The sequence below is a fragment of the Pan paniscus genome, chromosome 6, assembly GCF_029289425.2.
Source record: "Pan paniscus chromosome 6, NHGRI_mPanPan1-v2.0_pri, whole genome shotgun sequence".
In the NCBI taxonomy this organism is placed as follows: domain Eukaryota; kingdom Metazoa; phylum Chordata; class Mammalia; order Primates; family Hominidae; genus Pan; species Pan paniscus.
In genome coordinates this window covers 9,720,716-9,738,237 of record NC_073255.2, presented here as the reverse complement: position 1 = coordinate 9,738,237, position 17,522 = coordinate 9,720,716, and the positions used below count along the sequence as shown (strand labels likewise).

Sequence of the window (17,522 nt, the reverse complement as noted above, 5' to 3'; positions counted from 1 at the left end):
TACCCATCTTGGACATGGGTAGAAATTCTCATCTAGCCAAGGGCCAGCAGGAAGGACCCACAGTTGCCCAGGAGCCACTGGGGCAGCAACGAGTACCTGCAAGTGCCCCCCAGCCAGGATGTGGGCGTGTGCCAGGGGAAGGGGGTTGGCTCGGCTGGTTTCTGCCTTTGCCACGTCTGAGGGGAGACACACGTTGTCTTCACATTCCTGGAGCTGCAAACATCCTCGCTTAGAGCACTCTCAGTGGGTGGGGGCCACCGAGTCCGGGAGCCACAGGCACCTGCAGAAGCATCTCCTGTGTGAGCCAGGAACGGGATACCAGGGACCTATGGGCGACTTCCCTTAGCAGCAGCCGCCCTTCAGCCTCTGGAGCAGGGGGGCCCAGTGCCTGTGTGTCCAGGGGGTCAGGAGCCTGTGTGTCCAAGGGGCCGGGAGCCTGTATGTCCAGGGGCTTAGGGGTCTGTGTGTCCAGGGGTCAGGGGTCTGTGTGTCCAGGGGGTCAGGGGTCTGTGTATCCAGGGGGTCAGGAGTCTGTGTGTCCAGGGGATCAGGGGTCTGTGTGTCCAGGGGGTCAGGGGTCTGTGTGTCCAGGGGGTCAGGGGCCTGTGTGTCCAGGGGGTCAGGGGCCTGTGTGTCCAGGGGGCCGGGAGCCTGTGTGTCCAGGGGGTCAGGTGTTTGTGTATCCAGGGGGTCGGGAGCCTATGTGTCCAGGGGTCTGGTGTCTGTGTGTCCAGGCCGTCTGTCTGTCCGCCACCTTCAGTAGCCACCTGCGCAGAAGGACCACGCCGGAGCCGCAGGGTCATTTCTTTAATATAGAATTTTATTTCTGGTTATAGAAACAAATGCTAAGAGGAGAAACAAAACTTCCCCATCCACATACAACAATTTAATAGATAAAAGAACAGTTAAAATAAATGAAAAACAAAAAGTAGAAATTTTAAACTTTGTTATAGCTTTAAAACATTAACGTCTGATACAATTAGAAATCACATTCAGATCTCAAACTCTTAAAAAAAAGTATGGCTCCTTATTAAAAAAATACTGTATCCCATTTGAAATGAAAACACAGGTCGCCTGCTGTTGACATGGGTGGGGCTGTCCCTTCCTCTGGTGTTGTGCGTGCCCCCTCCCGGTGCTGGGGTGCAGCCACACCCCCCCCCACCGGGCGCCCACCTTCACTCCTCCAGGGTGAGACACGCAAGGTGACATGACCAGAACTTCACATCCAATGCTCTAGAACTGACATTTCCACTTCATAGGACACTGCTGCTTTTTAAAGCACTGATTATCAAACATGTTGTGAAAAATACTTTAGACAGGCAGCCACTGTAAAAAAAAAAAAAACAACACTCACATACACACACACACACACACACACACACACACACACACACACACCGAACAACACCCGCCCCTCCCAAATTATTTTTACAGGAGAATAATCGTTCAGATTAAAACAACAAGAACAAAAACTCAATATTGGCTTTAACCCCTCCTGCACGTGTGCTGAGCTGCCGGCCTTTGTCATCTGCAGGGCACGTGCAGCCCAAGTGTCTGGACTCAGCGACATCTCAGGACAGACTCTGGAACACGGCTGTTGTCTCTCCTCCCGCCCCCCTTTTCCTGAAACAGAAATCAAGCCACATACATGAAGGTATTCTAGGTATCCAAAAAGCCTTTCTTGAAAGAAAGAAGAGCCAAACTTAAAATACTTGATTTGATTATTATTTTTGAGACAGAATCTCCCTCTGTTGCCCAGGCTGGAGTGCAGTGGCATGATCTCGGCTCACTGCAACCTCCATCTCCCAGGTTCAAGCGATTCTCATGCCTCAGCCTCGCTGGTAGCTGGGATTACAGGCACACGCCACCACGCCTGGCTAATTTTTTGTATTTTTAGTAGAGACAGGATTTCACCATGTTGGTCAGGCTGGTCTCAAACTCCTCAGGTGATGCGCCCGCCTCGGCCTCCCAAAGTGCTGGGATTACGGGCATGAGCCACCGCACCTGGCCAAATATTTGATTTTAAATTCCCATTGTTACTGATTAAAAAAAAAAATCTGGACCAGTTAACCTGGAGATTTAGAGGCTACAGACACAATTTAACATCCATACAGGCCTGTGAACTTCATGCAGAGAACAAACAAACAAACAGAAACTCTAATTCAGAGTCTCTCATTTCAGCTTAGCCAACACATTTGGAGACTTAGGGGCCAGTTCTAGAAGCTGCTTTTAACTCTAGACTCGGAGGGGCAGGTCCTGTCACCGAAGGGAGGAAAACTCTTCTTGGCTATCGGCCCGGATTGAAGCCACTTCGCTTCCCCTGGCCCCAGCTTTCCTGCACTCTTTTCACCGTGTCTGACACAGGGCAAACCACCAACCACTCAAATGAGCAAACAATTCCAGAAAAAAGAATCCGAGATAAAGAATAACCAACTAGGAGTCTTTCCATTGTAGTCTCACGCTAAAAACAAAACAAAACAAAACAACAAAAAACAAAAACTGGGTAAGGAGCAAAAAAAGTGACAGAGGCCAGGCGCGGTGGCTCATGCCTATAATCCCAGCACTTTGGGAGGTTGAGGTGGGCGGATCACCTGAGGTCAGGAGTTCAAGACCAGCCTGACCAACATGGTAAACACTCTCATCTCTATTAGAAATACAAAAATTAGCCGGGTGTGGTGGCAGGTGCCCGTAATCCCAGCTACTTGGGAGGTTGAGGCAGGAGAATTCGCTTGAACCTGGGAGGCGGAGGTTGCAGTGAGCCGAGATTGGGCCACTGCACTCCAGCCTGGGCGATAGAGCAAGACTCCATCTCAAAAAAAAAAAAAAGTGGTGACAGAGTGACTTGGAGACCGCTTCAGTCACCTTTGGCAGCCTCTGGTGGCCTGAAATCTGGACGATGGAACTTAAGACGCAACTGGGTCACTGGGGCCTGGAGCGGGATGGGGGCGGTGGGTCCCCCGCAGCCAGTGTTCGGCAGCTTCACCAAAGCAAATAAATACATTCACGGCTTCTCCCTGGCCCCGGGATTTTTCTTTTCAACGCATTTTCCCCATGGCGAGAATGACAGGGCAGGTGCAAAGAGTGACTAAGATTCTTCCGAGGGGTTTCTCCCTGGACAGAAAGAAAGATGCCTAAAAATAAACTGACTGCCCTCTTAGTGATATTCTCTGATACTCCAAGCAGCCAAAACCAGCCATTAGGATGAGTAAAAGAAAAAAAAAAATCCCAAAGGCTCACCAATTCAGAGGAGGAACGCTCACTTCAGTCCTGCACAAAAATACAAGGAAAATGCCAGTCTTGGTGACCCGCAGAGCTTCCGGGTCACACTCAGGCCTCCCGGGAATGGCTGGCCCCGAGGGAAGGCCTCCACTCACTGACCCTCAGGGTTTCATTCTCCAAGGACTGGGCTGTTTCTCAGGGCAGGAGTCTGACCTCCCAGCAGCTGGCACAGACTTGGATGTGACAGACAGGCACGGCAAGGTTCATCAGTCAGAGACGAATCCTCCTCACCACTCTCCCCGCTCCCCCCTCTCTCGTGGCCTTCTGATTTGCCCGGAGAGCCTTCTCACCCACCTCCAGGAAAAGCCAGCCCAGCTTCACACCCCCAGGTAGCACCCCTGCTCATGGTGCATGGCAGGCCTAGCCCTGGGCCCTCCACCCTGCCCACCTTCCCGGAGGGGGTTGAAATGTTCCATCCAGCAGCAGAGCTGAGGGCTGCAGCCTCTGCCTGAGGAGGAGTTGGGACGGGGCCGGAAAAGCCCAGCAGAGACAGGGTCCCATGCCCGTGGGCTCACAAGACAACCCAAGACTGAAACTATTTTCCCTAAAGAAGTCAGTGAAATGGGTCTATTTTTAAAATTTCAGTCCAGAGGGAAATGTGTGTGGTTGTAGCCCCAAAATCCCATTCTTCCAAGCAGCTGTGACTTCGGGGTTTGGGTGACAGGGAGGACAGAGGAAAGGACGCGGCAGCTCTAATGGGACAATCCTTTCCACAGATTCAACTCCGACAGAATTCAAGCCGCACGGTGTGGGTAAGGGCCCCCTTCTCGAGGCACGGACCCCACTCGCCACCCTGCGAGGGGCCGCGGTACCCACCGAGATCCCCTGCAAAGCACAGATTCCAAACCCTCCCTCTGGTCACCAAATGTAGCAGCTTTTCGTATCAAAACCCAACCAAAAAAACAGTAAGTATGTGATGAAAACCGTGTCCTGAGCACTGAAAAACAGGCCTGGAGAAAGGAACTTTGAAAAGAAAAGGAAATTGTAAGATGCAGGAAAACAATCTAAAAATAAGGGACAGAACCGGGCGAGAGACCATTTGTTATATTTTAAATTCTACCCTCATTTCCAAGAGCCAAAATACATTACCCAGGAACCTCCGGAGCTGAGTCCCGTCTACAGACTAATCCTGTCTTCATAGCAGCACATGTGAGCAATGTAAAGTATTCTCATTAAATAATATTGCTTTGAAGCAGCGGTATTGTCAAGGAGGCTCGAGGCGAGGCCGTGGGTAAACACGTTTTCATCAGGAGTGTGGCGCAGTCCCCGTCGTGGCTCCTTGCAGCAGACCTACTGCAGCCAGGCCGCCCGCAGGGCCGAGGAGGCCTCCATCCAGCATCCTGGGGCTCTGTGTTTGCAAAGAGCCTTACGATCATGTTTTGTAACTTATTCCAGCGTGAGGAGCGCGCGATTCTGTCCTGCAACGTGAGGCGGCATGCCGATGACTCTGAAGCCTTTTTTAGGGGGACTTTCTCAGGGCGGTGAGGAGGAGCCCAGGATGGACTTGGGGTGTCCTCTCTGGAGAGGTCAACAGTTCCTCATCCCGCATGAAGTCACTCAAGGGCAAAGCAGAATGTGAGGCTTCTGAAGCAAAACAGACCTGCACTCCCGCCGGCTCTGAAAGCGAAGGGGAAAATCCTTTCTTCTCCGACGCGTCCCCGTGTTCCATTACGTTTTCATTTTTCCCACTGAGGTCTGTTCTTTGTCTCCATAAAAACACTGATTTCAAAGCCAAGGAAAAGCTTCCTCCTCCTCCTGAACTCACTGAATCGCCCAAAGAAGGGATTTCTCTCTCTCTCAAGACGGAGCCCTCACCCGGGGCTTTCTGGAGAGTCCCAGCTCCCCGGGGGTGCTCCAGGGAGGGCCCTCTTTATGCAGAGGACACAAGAGCATTCGCTGAATGATGCCTGTGATCTCAAACCAGTACAGAAAACGGACCCAGGAGCCGGGGAGGCGAGGCCCAGCTGGGCTCAAAACTTCTTGGGGGCTTCGGCAGTCTGGAGGGGGCAGGGTGAAGCCCCCGTCCTGGCCCAACTCCACCGAATCCATCTCCTCCCTGCCTGAGAAGCACAGAGCGCGGTACCTAGGAGCAGGGAACACTCAGCAACTCAGAAATTCATTCCCAGCTTTTTCACTTGGCATTGTTCTTAAATCAAAGAAAAGGGAAATACAAATAAACAGCAAATCCCAAAGAGGACCTAGCAGACCTCGGGAAGGAAAGTGAGGGGTGGCAGGTGTGAGACACACATGGCTCCACCCGCCTGGTCATGGTCCCCGCCACCAGTGTCTTCCCAGCACTGCCTGGAGGGTCTCTGGATAGGGACCTGAGGGTCTCTGCATGGGGACCCCACACCAGCGTCTCATTTCACCCAGAGCGCATGGCGCCCTCTAGCGTGAAGCCAGTGGGAGAAGACTGGGGCGCGGCAGAACCATGAGGCCATACTCGGCCCAACTGGTGAGGGATTAACGTTGAGGTTTTTAGGAATGTAGAAAGCAAGCAGAAGAGGGATGGTCCACCTGGGTCCCTCAAAGGCATGAGTGACAGATTCCACCCTCAACGGAGGGCAGGTGTCACCGGGACAACTCCCACATGGAAAGAAAGACACAAGTGGCTGAGGACGGGCACACACCGGGATACTGGGCACCATGCCCTAGACAGCCAGGTCTCCCTGAGCTCCTCTGGCCCCGCTGCTCCATGGACACTGGGCTGGTGGCAGAAGCTGGCACGAGAGAGTGTGCCCTGAGCCAGCTGCTGCCCTAGCAGCCTGGGGACGCTCAGGCCCTGCTTCCCCACTTCCCAGGGGCCACCAAATGGCCTCGGTGGATGCCTGTGCTCTACTTAAGACGTTCTTTTTGGGACTTACCTCCTAGCCAAAGCGGGTGTTTTCTTGTATTTGATAAACCTGGCAATTTATCCACCAGGAATCAGGAGACAGAAGCGGGTTACTGGGCCCAGGGGCTCTGAGGGAGCCCCTTTCCGAACAGGGCAAAGCAGGAGGGGCCCTTCCCAAAGCCACTACTGTGACCTGCTGTTCTCATCCGCTGTGGACCGTGCCCCCAGTCCCTGCTGACCAGAGAGCAGGCCCTCAGCCTCTGCCTCCCCAGTGACCCCAGAACGGGGCTGGAATCAGCTACTTTTGCTCCCCACATTCCTGCACATTGCTCGGGACAGCTCACCCTTGAGAACCTAGAGAAGGTTCTTAGTCCCGGCTCCACACGGCTCAGGGTCACAGGCCGCCCAGGCTGGGGGCTGAGGCTCTCCCGGTCCCCCTAGCCTGTGCTCTTGCTTCTGCGAAAGCGCCTGGCTGGGAGGCGCTTGCTGGGCTGGCTCAGGGCACACAGGGAGGGCTTTGTGGCCGGGACATGCAACCCTTTTGGGCCCTGTCCCTTCCTGGGCCTCTGGCTACCGGTTCCAAGACAAGTTCCGGCATGAGCCAGGCATGGTACCTGCTCAGATGACCAAAAACTCTTTCAAAATCTCATGGTTATGAGCCCAGAGCAGTGGATCCAGGACCCAGGCCTCCTCTCCTTGCCCTCCTCTCCCTGCCCTGCTCCGAGTCTGAGCCGACCCCTAGGACCATGTCCCTTCATCCCTCTTTGCAGTCCCCGCAGAAGCTAGACAGTGCAGAACCCCACACGGCAGAATGCAGCCCAGGAGTCCTGTGCTCGCCACCTCCCAGCTCCATCCACCACCCCCTTTCCACGCCCTTGGCAATGAAGCAGTGAAATCAGAGAACGCTACCGCTAACAGGAAGAATGCGCTGCGTCTCAGAAGCCAGGAAAGCAAGTGGGTCAGGGCCAGCCTGAGCAGACCAGGCCAAAAGGCGACCTCGATTTGTGACCAACACGTGGTGCAATCCCAGCACGCGGCGCTCCCTGCAGACATCAGCTTGTATGAGGAGGCCAACCTGCAGTGGCCCAGAAGCAAAGAGAGGTCTCCCATCAGGGTGGCCACAGGCAGCCCTGAGGACATACAGTCACCACGGGGGAGAGAGCAGCAGCAGGTAATCACAGAGGCCCCCCGTGACGGGCGCTCCCGGGAGGGCGCCGGCTCAGGCCACACAGGCACCGGTGTCGGGGAGCCACCTCCAACCCCCACCCCCCGTTCTCTCACGCCATGCACGCACACACCAGGCACCACAGAAAGAAAAGGCCCACAGACGACAGCAGGCGACACAAGCGTGGAACGGGGCGCAATCTCTCACCCTCCACGGACGTAACTGCACCCAGGACAGCCGGCTGTGTTCATCCTGCCCCCGTTTCTCTGAAACCTCACCCAGGGCAACAGGTACGGACTTCCACAAAGAGCTTATTTCCCATGGAAAGGTTAGTGCCATAGAAACGACTCAATTTGGGGGGCTTAGAAAAACAACGGAACAGGGGAAGGAAACAGAACAAGGGGTTTTCTCTATCTAGGTGGAAGGAGGGGGCCCACAGAGGTTCTGCACTTGTCCTGGGGGACGGGGACTCTGATGGGGGCCACGGGCGACCCCACTCCACTGCACAGCACGTATGTCCTCCCGCACTGCCTCGGAATCACTTTGAAAAGTGTTCTCCCTTCTTCTTCAGGGAGACACCTGTCCAGCCACCTCCCTCAAACGCCCTCCAGGCACCTGGGTCCCTCTGCAGCTCTCCCGCCAGGGCCCGGGCAGAGGCTGCTTTGCTGGTGAGAGGCTGTGATGCGGAGGACGGGCGATTTCCAAGAACCACTGCTCCTCAGGCACTTCCGGAGCTCTGCGTCGAATCTGTCGCTGTTTCTCGTTGTGGTCCCGGACAGGAGAGCCAGCGCCAGAGCGGCCAGCAAAACTGACAGCTGACCTTTACGAGGACGCACTTCGCATCTCCAAGACACACTGAAGGACTCCTCTCTCCTTCCCGAGCTGGGCTCAGCATTAGACAGCTCTGGCTCAACGCCGCTTGGTGACAAAGATCCAGGCACCACTGGCTGTCTTAATGGAAGTGCAGGAGGGGGCTTCCTCAGGGACCCCAGAACCACCCAACTGGCTGGAGCATCCCGTCCTCCGGTTCTCACCGTGTGGCAAACAAAACCAGTCGCGTTGGCGGGGGCTGGGCGTGGAGGCACAGGCCTGCTCACCACTGCTGCTGGGGTGGGGTCTCCTGCTCACGGACAGCCCAGGGAGGGGCCCTGGAGTTTCAGGCAGGAGAAATGGTTCCAATTGAAAAGAGCAGATCAATGTGGGAGTGGTGAGGACTCTGTAACTGGGTGAAAAAGCAGCTGGAGCAGATGGCGTTTGGCACTGTTAGGTCCCCGTGTGGCCGTCAGCACCCGGACATCGGAGCCACGGAGAATTCAGGAAGGTCTGGTCTGCAGAGCAGCGGCCCCGATCGTCCCCAGCAGCGCGATGTCTGCGGCCGGCGGATCCAGGCTCACCTTTCATCCTAGGAGCCTTCCACCGCGAACGCCAACCCAGGAAGCCGCCGCTCTTACTTGAAGTTATCAGACAGAGCGGCAGGTTTACTCTTCGAGGGGATTAAACCCAGCGGGAACCCTGGACCTACGGCCAGTCATCAGACCGTCAACAGGTAAAATCCTCAAAAATACATGATCCCTTTTGTGTCTGTCTCAGGTGTACAATGAAGTCTGAATTCCATGTTTAAACAAACAAAGAAAAACTTGGGGTCTGAAGTGAAATCGCACACCCCCCGAGTTAATGCCAACACTCTCTATGTCACGTTCCGGGCGGAGAGGCTGTTAGGCGGTCCGTGGCTCGGCAGCTCCTGGCTTCCCAACAGGCATCTGTCCGGTGCCCAGGCCTCCCCGGCAGCCTTGGTGTGTGCCTTGCTGCGTTTCTGTCTGTCCTCCCGGACAAAGGCGGCTGGCCATGCAGCGCGGAGCAGAGGGGCTGTCTTGACACATTCCTCAAGATGCTGAGCTCCAACCTCCTCCCCATGCCCGACAGGGAGGCCTGGGAAGAGGAGGTGGTGCCGAGGGAGAAGGAAAGGAAAGCAAAGAATTCCCAGAATCATACAATCAGTTGTCTGAACTTGTTTATGTGTTTTTGTTTTAAACCACGGGAAGGCAGGTGATCAAATGGAAAGGGCTGGGTGTGTCCAGGTGCCGCTGATGCCCGCAGGCCGCCGAGGGCTGTTCTCCTCCGTCTGTGGGTGCGGCCGCCTGAGCTGCCGGGTCCAGCTTCGGGGTCGCCGCTGGGTGAGTCCCACTCCCCCGCGTTGCAGGTGACCTCACTCCCCGGTGCCTGGCCCCTGGGGGCCGGCGGCTGCGATCACTCCGGCTGGTGTAGTCACAGCCCCACTGGGCTCCTCCACCCGGGACCTTTTGACCTCGGGCTCTCCAGTGGAAGAGGCGGAGGCAGAGGCGGTGGTGGCAGTGGCTGGGGTGGTGGTGGCCGTGGCTGCGACGGCTGCTGCTGGCTCCTTGGGCCCCACCTCGCACACCCGGGTGACCACCACCGGCGCGGATGAACTCGCTTGGGTCGCAAGGAGCTGCAAAGGGCTGGTGAGGGCTGGAGTGGAGGAAGAAGAGGGTTACTCTGGGGTCTGGTTAGGACCCAGCTGCTTTTTTCAAGTCCCCTATACAGGGGCTAAGCCACCAAGCCGGAACCGGAGGTCAGTGCACCCCTGCCAGGCAGGACAGCTCCCCTTGCTCTGCTCCCTGCGGGCCCCGCCGTCCCCTCCCCACCTCATCTGCCCTGTCTCTGCTGGCTCCAGCCTGTTGGGTGGAGGCCCCTCTCGTTGCTGTCTAGATCCTGCTGGACATCGACGGCTTGCCTCACTCCTTTACACAGATGCACTGCCCTGAGCCACCCCACTGACACCCCGCCCGGTGCCCTGGCACCCTGCACCCCCGCCCAGCACCCTTGCACCCCAACTCTCCTCCTTCCTTTGACCTCTTGCCTCACCCCATGGAGTGTGAGCTCCAGAGAGTGGGCAGATCTGGGTTTTCCTTCCACCCTGTTTTCTTCCCCTCCCTTTTTTTTTAAGGGACAGGGTCTCGCTCAGTCACCCAGGCTGGCAGGTAGCGGAGCAATCACAGCTGACTACAGCCTCACTCTCCCGAGCAGCTGGGACCATGAGTGTGCAACACCACACCTGGCTAAGTTTTTGAACCTTATGTAGAGATGGGGTCTTGCTATGTTGCCTGGGCTGGTGTCGAACTCCTGAGCTCAAGCGATCTGCCTGCCTTGGCCTCCCAAGGTGCTGGGATGATAGGTGTAAGCCACAGTGCCTGGCCCCTTCCACCCTCTTTTTCTTTGCATTACCCCAGTGCCTGGAGTATAGCAGGTGCTCAATAAATTGAACTGAGTGGAGGATCAGGAGATACTGGGAGAACATTCTCGTGCCGCACTGACTACCGGGAGCCACAGAGCTTGGGATGTGGCGTGGAGAACAGGGCCAGGGCCTCACCGTAAGCGTTGCCGGCTAAACTGTTCGTGGGAACCGCATGCTTTCCGTTCTGAGTCACGGCCCGGACTGGAAGGTGGTGCTGCCCGAGGGTCACGGGTGTGGCGGGCTGCAGGATGGTGACCGTGTGTCCGGGGACCCCGGGGGCCATCTGGCTGGCCACCGTCTGGATGACTCCACCAGCCGCGGGGATTGTGGCAAACGCAATGGTGGGTTTCTCCTCCAGGCCTGCGGGACAGGAACCAAGTCAGCACCACACTCGGCCAACGAAACAATCAATTTCCTCGACGCCTGGGCAGCAGGTCGGCCAAGTGGGGAAAGTGAGGTCAGCACTGGGAAAAAATTGGTTTGCTAGAGGAAAATCCTATGGGTGAAATAGGTTTGGGAAGAAAATTACTAGGGTTTTAGAACAATATTTTACTTATTTATTTTTTGAGACAGAACAGAATTTTGTTGCTCTGTCGCCCAGGCTGGAGTGCAGTGGTGCGATCTTGGCTCACTGCAATCTCCGCCTCCCGGGTTCAAGCGATTCTCCTGCCTCAGCCTCCTGAGTAGCTGGGACTACAGGCGCCTGCCACCACACCCGGCTAATTTTTGTATTTTCAGTAGAGATGGGGTTTCACCATGTTGGCCAGGCTGGTCTTGAACTTCTGACCTCAAGTGATCTGCCTGCCTCAGCCTCCCAAAGTGCTGGGATTACAGGCGTGAGCCACCGCGCCCGGCCTAGAACAGCATTTTAAATACCTTAGCTTTAACCAACCCAAATTTAGTCTGAGAAAGAAAATGTATTACTTAGAATGAAATGATCCTGATTACAGCTGTAACTTGGCCTTCCCTCACCAAACTGCAGTTTCATTACGGCAGCATTGAAACAAACACCACCGCGGAAAGGAAGTCCAGGGTGGAGAGTGGCGTAGGAGGGCGCTGCCTAACTGCAGGCATTCCGGAGAGGAGCTTCTGGGGTCAGCTGCATGTTCAGTGTCTACCCCGTCAAGCCCTGGGATCGGATTTCTTTTAGCAATTCAGAACTACTTTTTCCCTAAATGACTTCTAAAGTCTTTAACTTACGAGGGAGTCGAAAAGAACAGTCTTCCCAGGCTCATTCTTTCTCCTGCAGAAAACACTAAATTCCAAATGCACGCAAGGCCGCAACACAACTCAATTTAACGTTACCTTAGGGCAAGGACACAGCTATGTGCATCCGAGGGCCCTATTCAACAAGGAAGGACGCATCTGCGGAGATTCATGCGGTTTTTTTTTTGAGACAGGGTTTTGCTCTGTCGCCCAGGCTGGAGTGCAGTGGTGCAGTCTAGCTCACTGCAACCTCTGCCTCCAGGCTTCAAGCGATTCTCTTCCCTCAGCCTCCTGAGTAGCTGGGACTACAGGAGCGCACCATCATGCCTGGCTAATTTTTGTATTTTCAGTAGAGACGGGGTTTCAGTATGTTGGCCAGGCTGACCTCGAACTCCGGACCTCAAGTAATCCACCCGCTTTGGCCTCCCAAAGCACTGGGATTATAAGCATGAGCCACCTGCCCAGCTCATGCTGATTTAAAGGGACAAGGCAGCGAGAGGCAGAAGCAGAGAATCATCCTCCTCAAGCCCCAGGCCCAGGCCAATGGCGCTGCCTTGGGGACTTGCCGGCCGGGACCACCACAAAGGGTCCTGCGAAGGCTGCCAGCCGCGGCTGCATTACCTCTGGCCTCGCCGCCCAGGTCCAGCACGGCTGCGCCCGCCGCATCATGGGAGCCCCCCGCCGCGCCCTGGCTGGTGAGGATGTATCCGTTGGCCGAGCTGGCAGATGTGGTGACCACCCTGACCATGGTGACGGTGGGGGCCTGCTGCACGACGTGGATGGCGTGGCCCGCGGGCTGCTGTGAGGTTACGATGGAGGCGGGCATGTAGGCCACGGGCTTGGCCACGAGGCTGGACGGTCGGGGAGGCACGGCCATGATCACTGGCTGGGCGCTGACGGGGGAGCCTGCACGGAGGGCGGAGAGCGGACGGTGACCCCTCCCGCACCCCCACGAGTCCCGCCCCGCCCCACCCCGCCCCGCCCCGCAAGAGGGCCGCCCGCTCCTTACCGGGTGCGCTTTGGGAATACCGGTACTCTGGGACAGAAGCTAACTTGGACCCAAACTCAGGGTCGTGTGGAATGGGGGAGCCCTCCCGAGACAGGCACTCTGGGGTCTGCAGGCCGCTGGAGCGAGGGGACATCAGCCCGGGGTGTGTGGGCGAAGCTGGAGCGCTCCTGCAAGACAGGCAAGGGCCGCGGCAGTCAGCGCCCGCGCTGAGGGATGCGAGGACGTTTCCGAGACATCACACATCTCAGCGCCGTCACCCGCCCATGCTCCCTGAAGCTCGTCTCTGTCCTCCGCATTCAGACGGTGAGAAACGCCCCCGTAACCTGCACCCAGCCTTTAAAACTCCATTTGAGTGGGGACTGCATCGGGGGAGGCTCCGTTCCATGGGAGGGGACGGTATCACGTGAGGTGCTGCAGTGAACGCAACAACCTACGCAGTTCACTTCCACCGAGGTCCAGCCAGGTGTCCATGAAAATGGCCCGGGCCTTCTGTGCCAAAAACATAAGCTTCTGTTTGGTGGGCGCAACCGTTCCACCATGAAAACTCTACCCCTGAGAGGGGTGTTTGAACATCATTTGGAGCTCAGTTGAAATGCTGCAAATGACGTTCGAACACTTTTTTGAAGTCCTACCTCAACCATACGCCCCGTTCACCTGAGAATCACAATGCCAGACCCTGTGCTCGAAATGAATTTTCAGATATTTCAATCTTTCATCAAATCGTGTTGGAAACAGAATTTTGAAATGGGAAGCACGAGAGGCTAACGTGTCCTTCCACGGGGAAGGATTTCCGAGACTGCCGCTCAGGAGATCTCCTCCTGGACACCTGGGACGGCCTCATCTGATGGGCAAGCTGGGAAGCGCTGCCCAGACCGCTCACAGGCGGTGCATGCTCCTCCAGACTGGGCTTGGCCAAGACTGAGCTGGGCAGGGGAGGCCCTGACGCAGCAGGTGGGCAGCAATGGCTGGAGGAGGGTCTGTCCACCCCGCCTGCAGCAGAGCTGCGTTCCCAGCATCTGCGAAAAGCAAAGGCGGTTGTGGGCTCCCCAGGTCATACCCCTCATCTGTCCCTTCGAAGATTTGGCTCTCCCCGGGTCCTCTCACACACTGCAACAGAAAGCTTAAGTGCTACCAAAAGACCCACAACCGCAATCCATTTATTCTTGGCCTTAGGAACCGTTCCCATTGCTACACACATTTCCACTTCTAAGAACTAAAATCTTATTTTTAATACAACAGTCAGTGGCTTACTTAGTAACCTATTTTAGGAGTTCTTGGTCCTGAGATATTCTCTCAAAACAAAAACAGAAAATGGTGCAGTCTTGAAGTGCCGAAACGAGCAGTCACCCCTCGGTACTTGAGGGGAGGGGGTTGTGGGTACCAAATCTGCAGATGCTTACCCAAGTTCCTCATAGAAATGGTGTCGCATTTGCATACAACCTGTGCACATTCTCCTGTAAGCTTTAAATCATCGCCAGGTCACTTATAATCCCTAACACAATGTACCTGCTATGTAAACAGCTGTTGTAGTGTGTATTGTTTCATTTGTATTACTTTTTTTTTTTTTTTTTTTTTTTGAGACGGAGTTTTGCTCTTGTCGCCCAGGCTGGAGTGCAGTGTACATAAAATCTCGGCTCACTGCAACTTCTGCCTCCGAGATTCAAGCGATTCTCCTACCTCAGCCTCCCCAGTAGCTGGGATTACAGGCACCTGCCACCACGCCCGGCTAATTTTGAATTTTTTTAGTAGAGGCAGGGGTTTCACCATGTTGGCTAGGCTGGTCTCAAACCCCTGACCTCAGGTGATCCACTTGCCTCGGCCTCCCAGAGTGCTGGGATTACAGGCGTGAGCCACCGCGCCAGCCTTTTTTTTTTTTTTTGGAATATTTTTGACCTGTGATCAGTTGCATGCCCGCACACTGAGCCTGAGCCCACGGATCCGGAGGGCTGACTGCGCCACGTATCTCTAAACTCCAGGGCAGCTCAGCTTTCCTAACAGCTGGAGGACGGGCGCCCAGAGAGCTTTACCTTGAGGACAGAGGCCCGAAGGGTGTGCGGAAGCAGGAGACACCCCTCTGCCTCCGTTTCCGGAATGCCTGTTCCACGAGCTTGGCTTCAGAGGCAGGGTCTATTCGCCAAAAAGACCCCTTCCCAGGCTCCTCCTGGGAACGTGGGACTTTGATAAAGTAACGGTTCAAAGAGAGGTTGTGCCGGATAGAATTCTGCAGGGAAGCAGAGATATTCACCCGTCACCAGCAAATCAGAAAACGAGTCCCACCCACCTCAAATCTGCAACAGATGTGGGACCAGGGTGAGGGGAGGCCGTCCCGCTGTGCAGAGCCCTTGGTGCTGTGCTGGCTGGGCCTCACGGGAGCAGCACCGAGGCACAGGGCAGGTCATTCCTATCAAAATTTGACACCGCATAATTACCATTTTACCTTTTTTTTTTTTTTTGACGGAGTCTCATTCTGTCACCCAGGCTGGAGTGCGGTGGCACGATCTCGGCTCACTGCAAGTTCCGCCTCCCGGGTTCAAGGGATTCTCCTACCTCAGCCTCCTGAGTAGCTGGGACTATGGGCGTGGGCCACCATGCTGGGTTGATTTTTTTGTATTTTTAGTTGAGATGGGGTCTCACACTCTTGGGCTTAACCAATCCTTCCACCTCGGCCTCCCAAAGTGCTGGGATTACAGGCGTGAGCTACTGTGCCTGGCTGCCATTACCACTCTTTACAGAAAAAGTGAAACAGAAAGACAGATCCTGGTCTAGGAGCACATCTGGGAGAAAGAAAACACTGGGTCTTGGCCGGGCACAGTGGCTCACGCCTGTAATCCCAGCACTTTGGGAGGCCGAGGCTGGCAGGATTACCTGAGGTCAGGAGTTTGAGACCAGCCTGGGCAACATGGTGAAACCCCATCTCTATTAAAAATACAAAAAATAGCCAGGTGTGGTGGTGGGCGCCTGTACCCCAGCTATTTGGGAGGCTGAAGCAGAAGAATCGCTTGAACCTGGGAGGCAAAGGTTGCAGTGAGCCGAGATCGCGCCACCGCACTCCAGCCAGGACGGCAGAGCGAGATCCTGTCTCAAAAAACAAACAAACAAACAAACAAAACCAAAGCTAGTGGATGGCCTACACTGACTTTGGAGAAAATACAGGCAAATGCAACACGCATCAGTCATGGCTGGTGTGGACAAAGCTCTTAAAATCCCAACCACAATTCAGATATGTGGATTGTTTGAATAACAGTATATGGTACATTTTTCCAACTTAACGTGGGATTGTAAGGTACAGCAAGCACAAAAATCTAACCAGGTGTACATCCATCTTCTCAGTTCTGGGGCTCAGAAGAAGGAAACTAATAAAAAAGAGTATTTAGACACAATGGTATCACAGTGCTAATGCCTTTCAGGTGTACCATATGCCATCCGTGAAAACATCCCTCTTTTATATTTATCTTCTTAGTTAAAAAAATATTTTTTTCTTTGTAGACACAGGGTCTTTCTCTGTCTCCCAGGCTGGAGTGCAGTGGTGTGATCATAGCTCACTGCAGCCTCCACCTCCTGGGCTCAAGTGATCCTCCCACCTCAGCCTCCGAGTAGCTGGGACCACAGGCGTGCACCACCACACTCAGCTACATTTTTAGTAGAAAAGAGGTTCTCTCTATGTTGCACAGGCTGGTCTTGATCCTCCTCCTGCCTCGGCCTCGCAAAATGCTAGGGTTCCAGGCGTGAGCCCCCTCACTGGCCCTCTTCTGTTTTAAGGGAAGCGATACGCCTGTGAGTTCCATGTTCTAAGGGCCTTCAGAGGCGATCCGGCCCCGGGGACTCGGCTTCACCTGCCAGCCTTTGTCGGCTGTCCGGTAGTAGGGGTAATGCTTGGTGATGTGGGCGTAGATCCCGCTCAGGGTCAGCTGCCGGTCCTGGGCGGAGGAGATGGCCTGCACGATCAGCTGCGCGTAGGAGAACGGCGGCTTTGACTCATCCTGCGGAGAGACACGGCTCACGGGATGAGCTCCAGCAAGGTCCCCGAGTCCACCCCACCCACCCGTCACAGCTGATGGGGAGGAACCTTCCCACGAGAATGTGCGCGTCTTGCCGGCACCCGTCCCAGTGCCCTCCAACTATCCCATTAATGTGCTTGCATTCAACTAGGAACAACCATTTTTGCCTCGTGGGAAGGAAAACTTCGGTTTTATTATAATTTAATTCTGAAATTTCTCACCTCTTCCACAAATCAATTTGAAAACTGCTGTTGGACAGAAATGAACTAAGACAAAGTTATAAGGAGAACGCCATCCTGCTCAAGGGCTGTATGAAGGCTTTGACGCCGGGCTGCCAGCGGCAGATGAACAAGGAGCGTGGCGGGAGGGGCCCTCGGTGACGGCGCCACCCCTGTCACCAGCAAATGACCAACGGGGATGATTTGGGCACGAAAAGGAGAAAGGGCCGACGGCTCTACCGCCAGCTGCGGCTCCATTCCCTGTGGGCTGAGACCACCTCGAGCACACGCCCGCGGGCCCTGGGCTGTCTGTGCCGCCCGCGCCGGGTCACTATGGCCCGATCCTGGGTCACCAGGTGCACCACGGCGCTGGGTGGGCTCAGACCTTGGGGCTGTCTCCTCCAGACGTGTCTGCCTGCTGCTCCGACGCGGCCTTTGCTGCAAACTCTGCTGCCAGCTGCAGGTCCGAGGTCACGTTCTGCACAAAGCGGTAACTGGAGGAGCCGGCACCGCGTGGACTGGCTGGGCAGGAGTTGGGGACGCTGAGGAGAGAGAAGGACA

At 55.4% G+C, this 17,522-nt stretch overlaps 1 protein-coding gene across 1 annotated transcript in view; it reads right to left on the bottom strand.

Moving 5' to 3' along the window:
* Positions 1-799: 799 nt before the first annotated feature.
* Positions 800-17,522, bottom strand: part of FOXK1 (forkhead box K1) — an 89,146-nt gene continuing 72,423 nt past the window's right edge. Inside the window, exons 3-9 of the mRNA XM_034963557.3 lie at positions 17,347-17,503; positions 16,579-16,725; positions 14,773-14,966; positions 12,746-12,912; positions 12,358-12,642; positions 10,666-10,890; positions 800-9,764 (exon numbers count right to left, since the gene is read on the bottom strand). Of these exons, the coding sequence (XP_034819448.2) occupies positions 9,484-9,764; positions 10,666-10,890; positions 12,358-12,642; positions 12,746-12,912; positions 14,773-14,966; positions 16,579-16,725; positions 17,347-17,503 (1,456 nt within the window). The 3' untranslated portion in view covers positions 800-9,483. The remainder of the gene's footprint in view (positions 9,765-10,665; positions 10,891-12,357; positions 12,643-12,745; positions 12,913-14,772; positions 14,967-16,578; positions 16,726-17,346; positions 17,504-17,522) is intronic.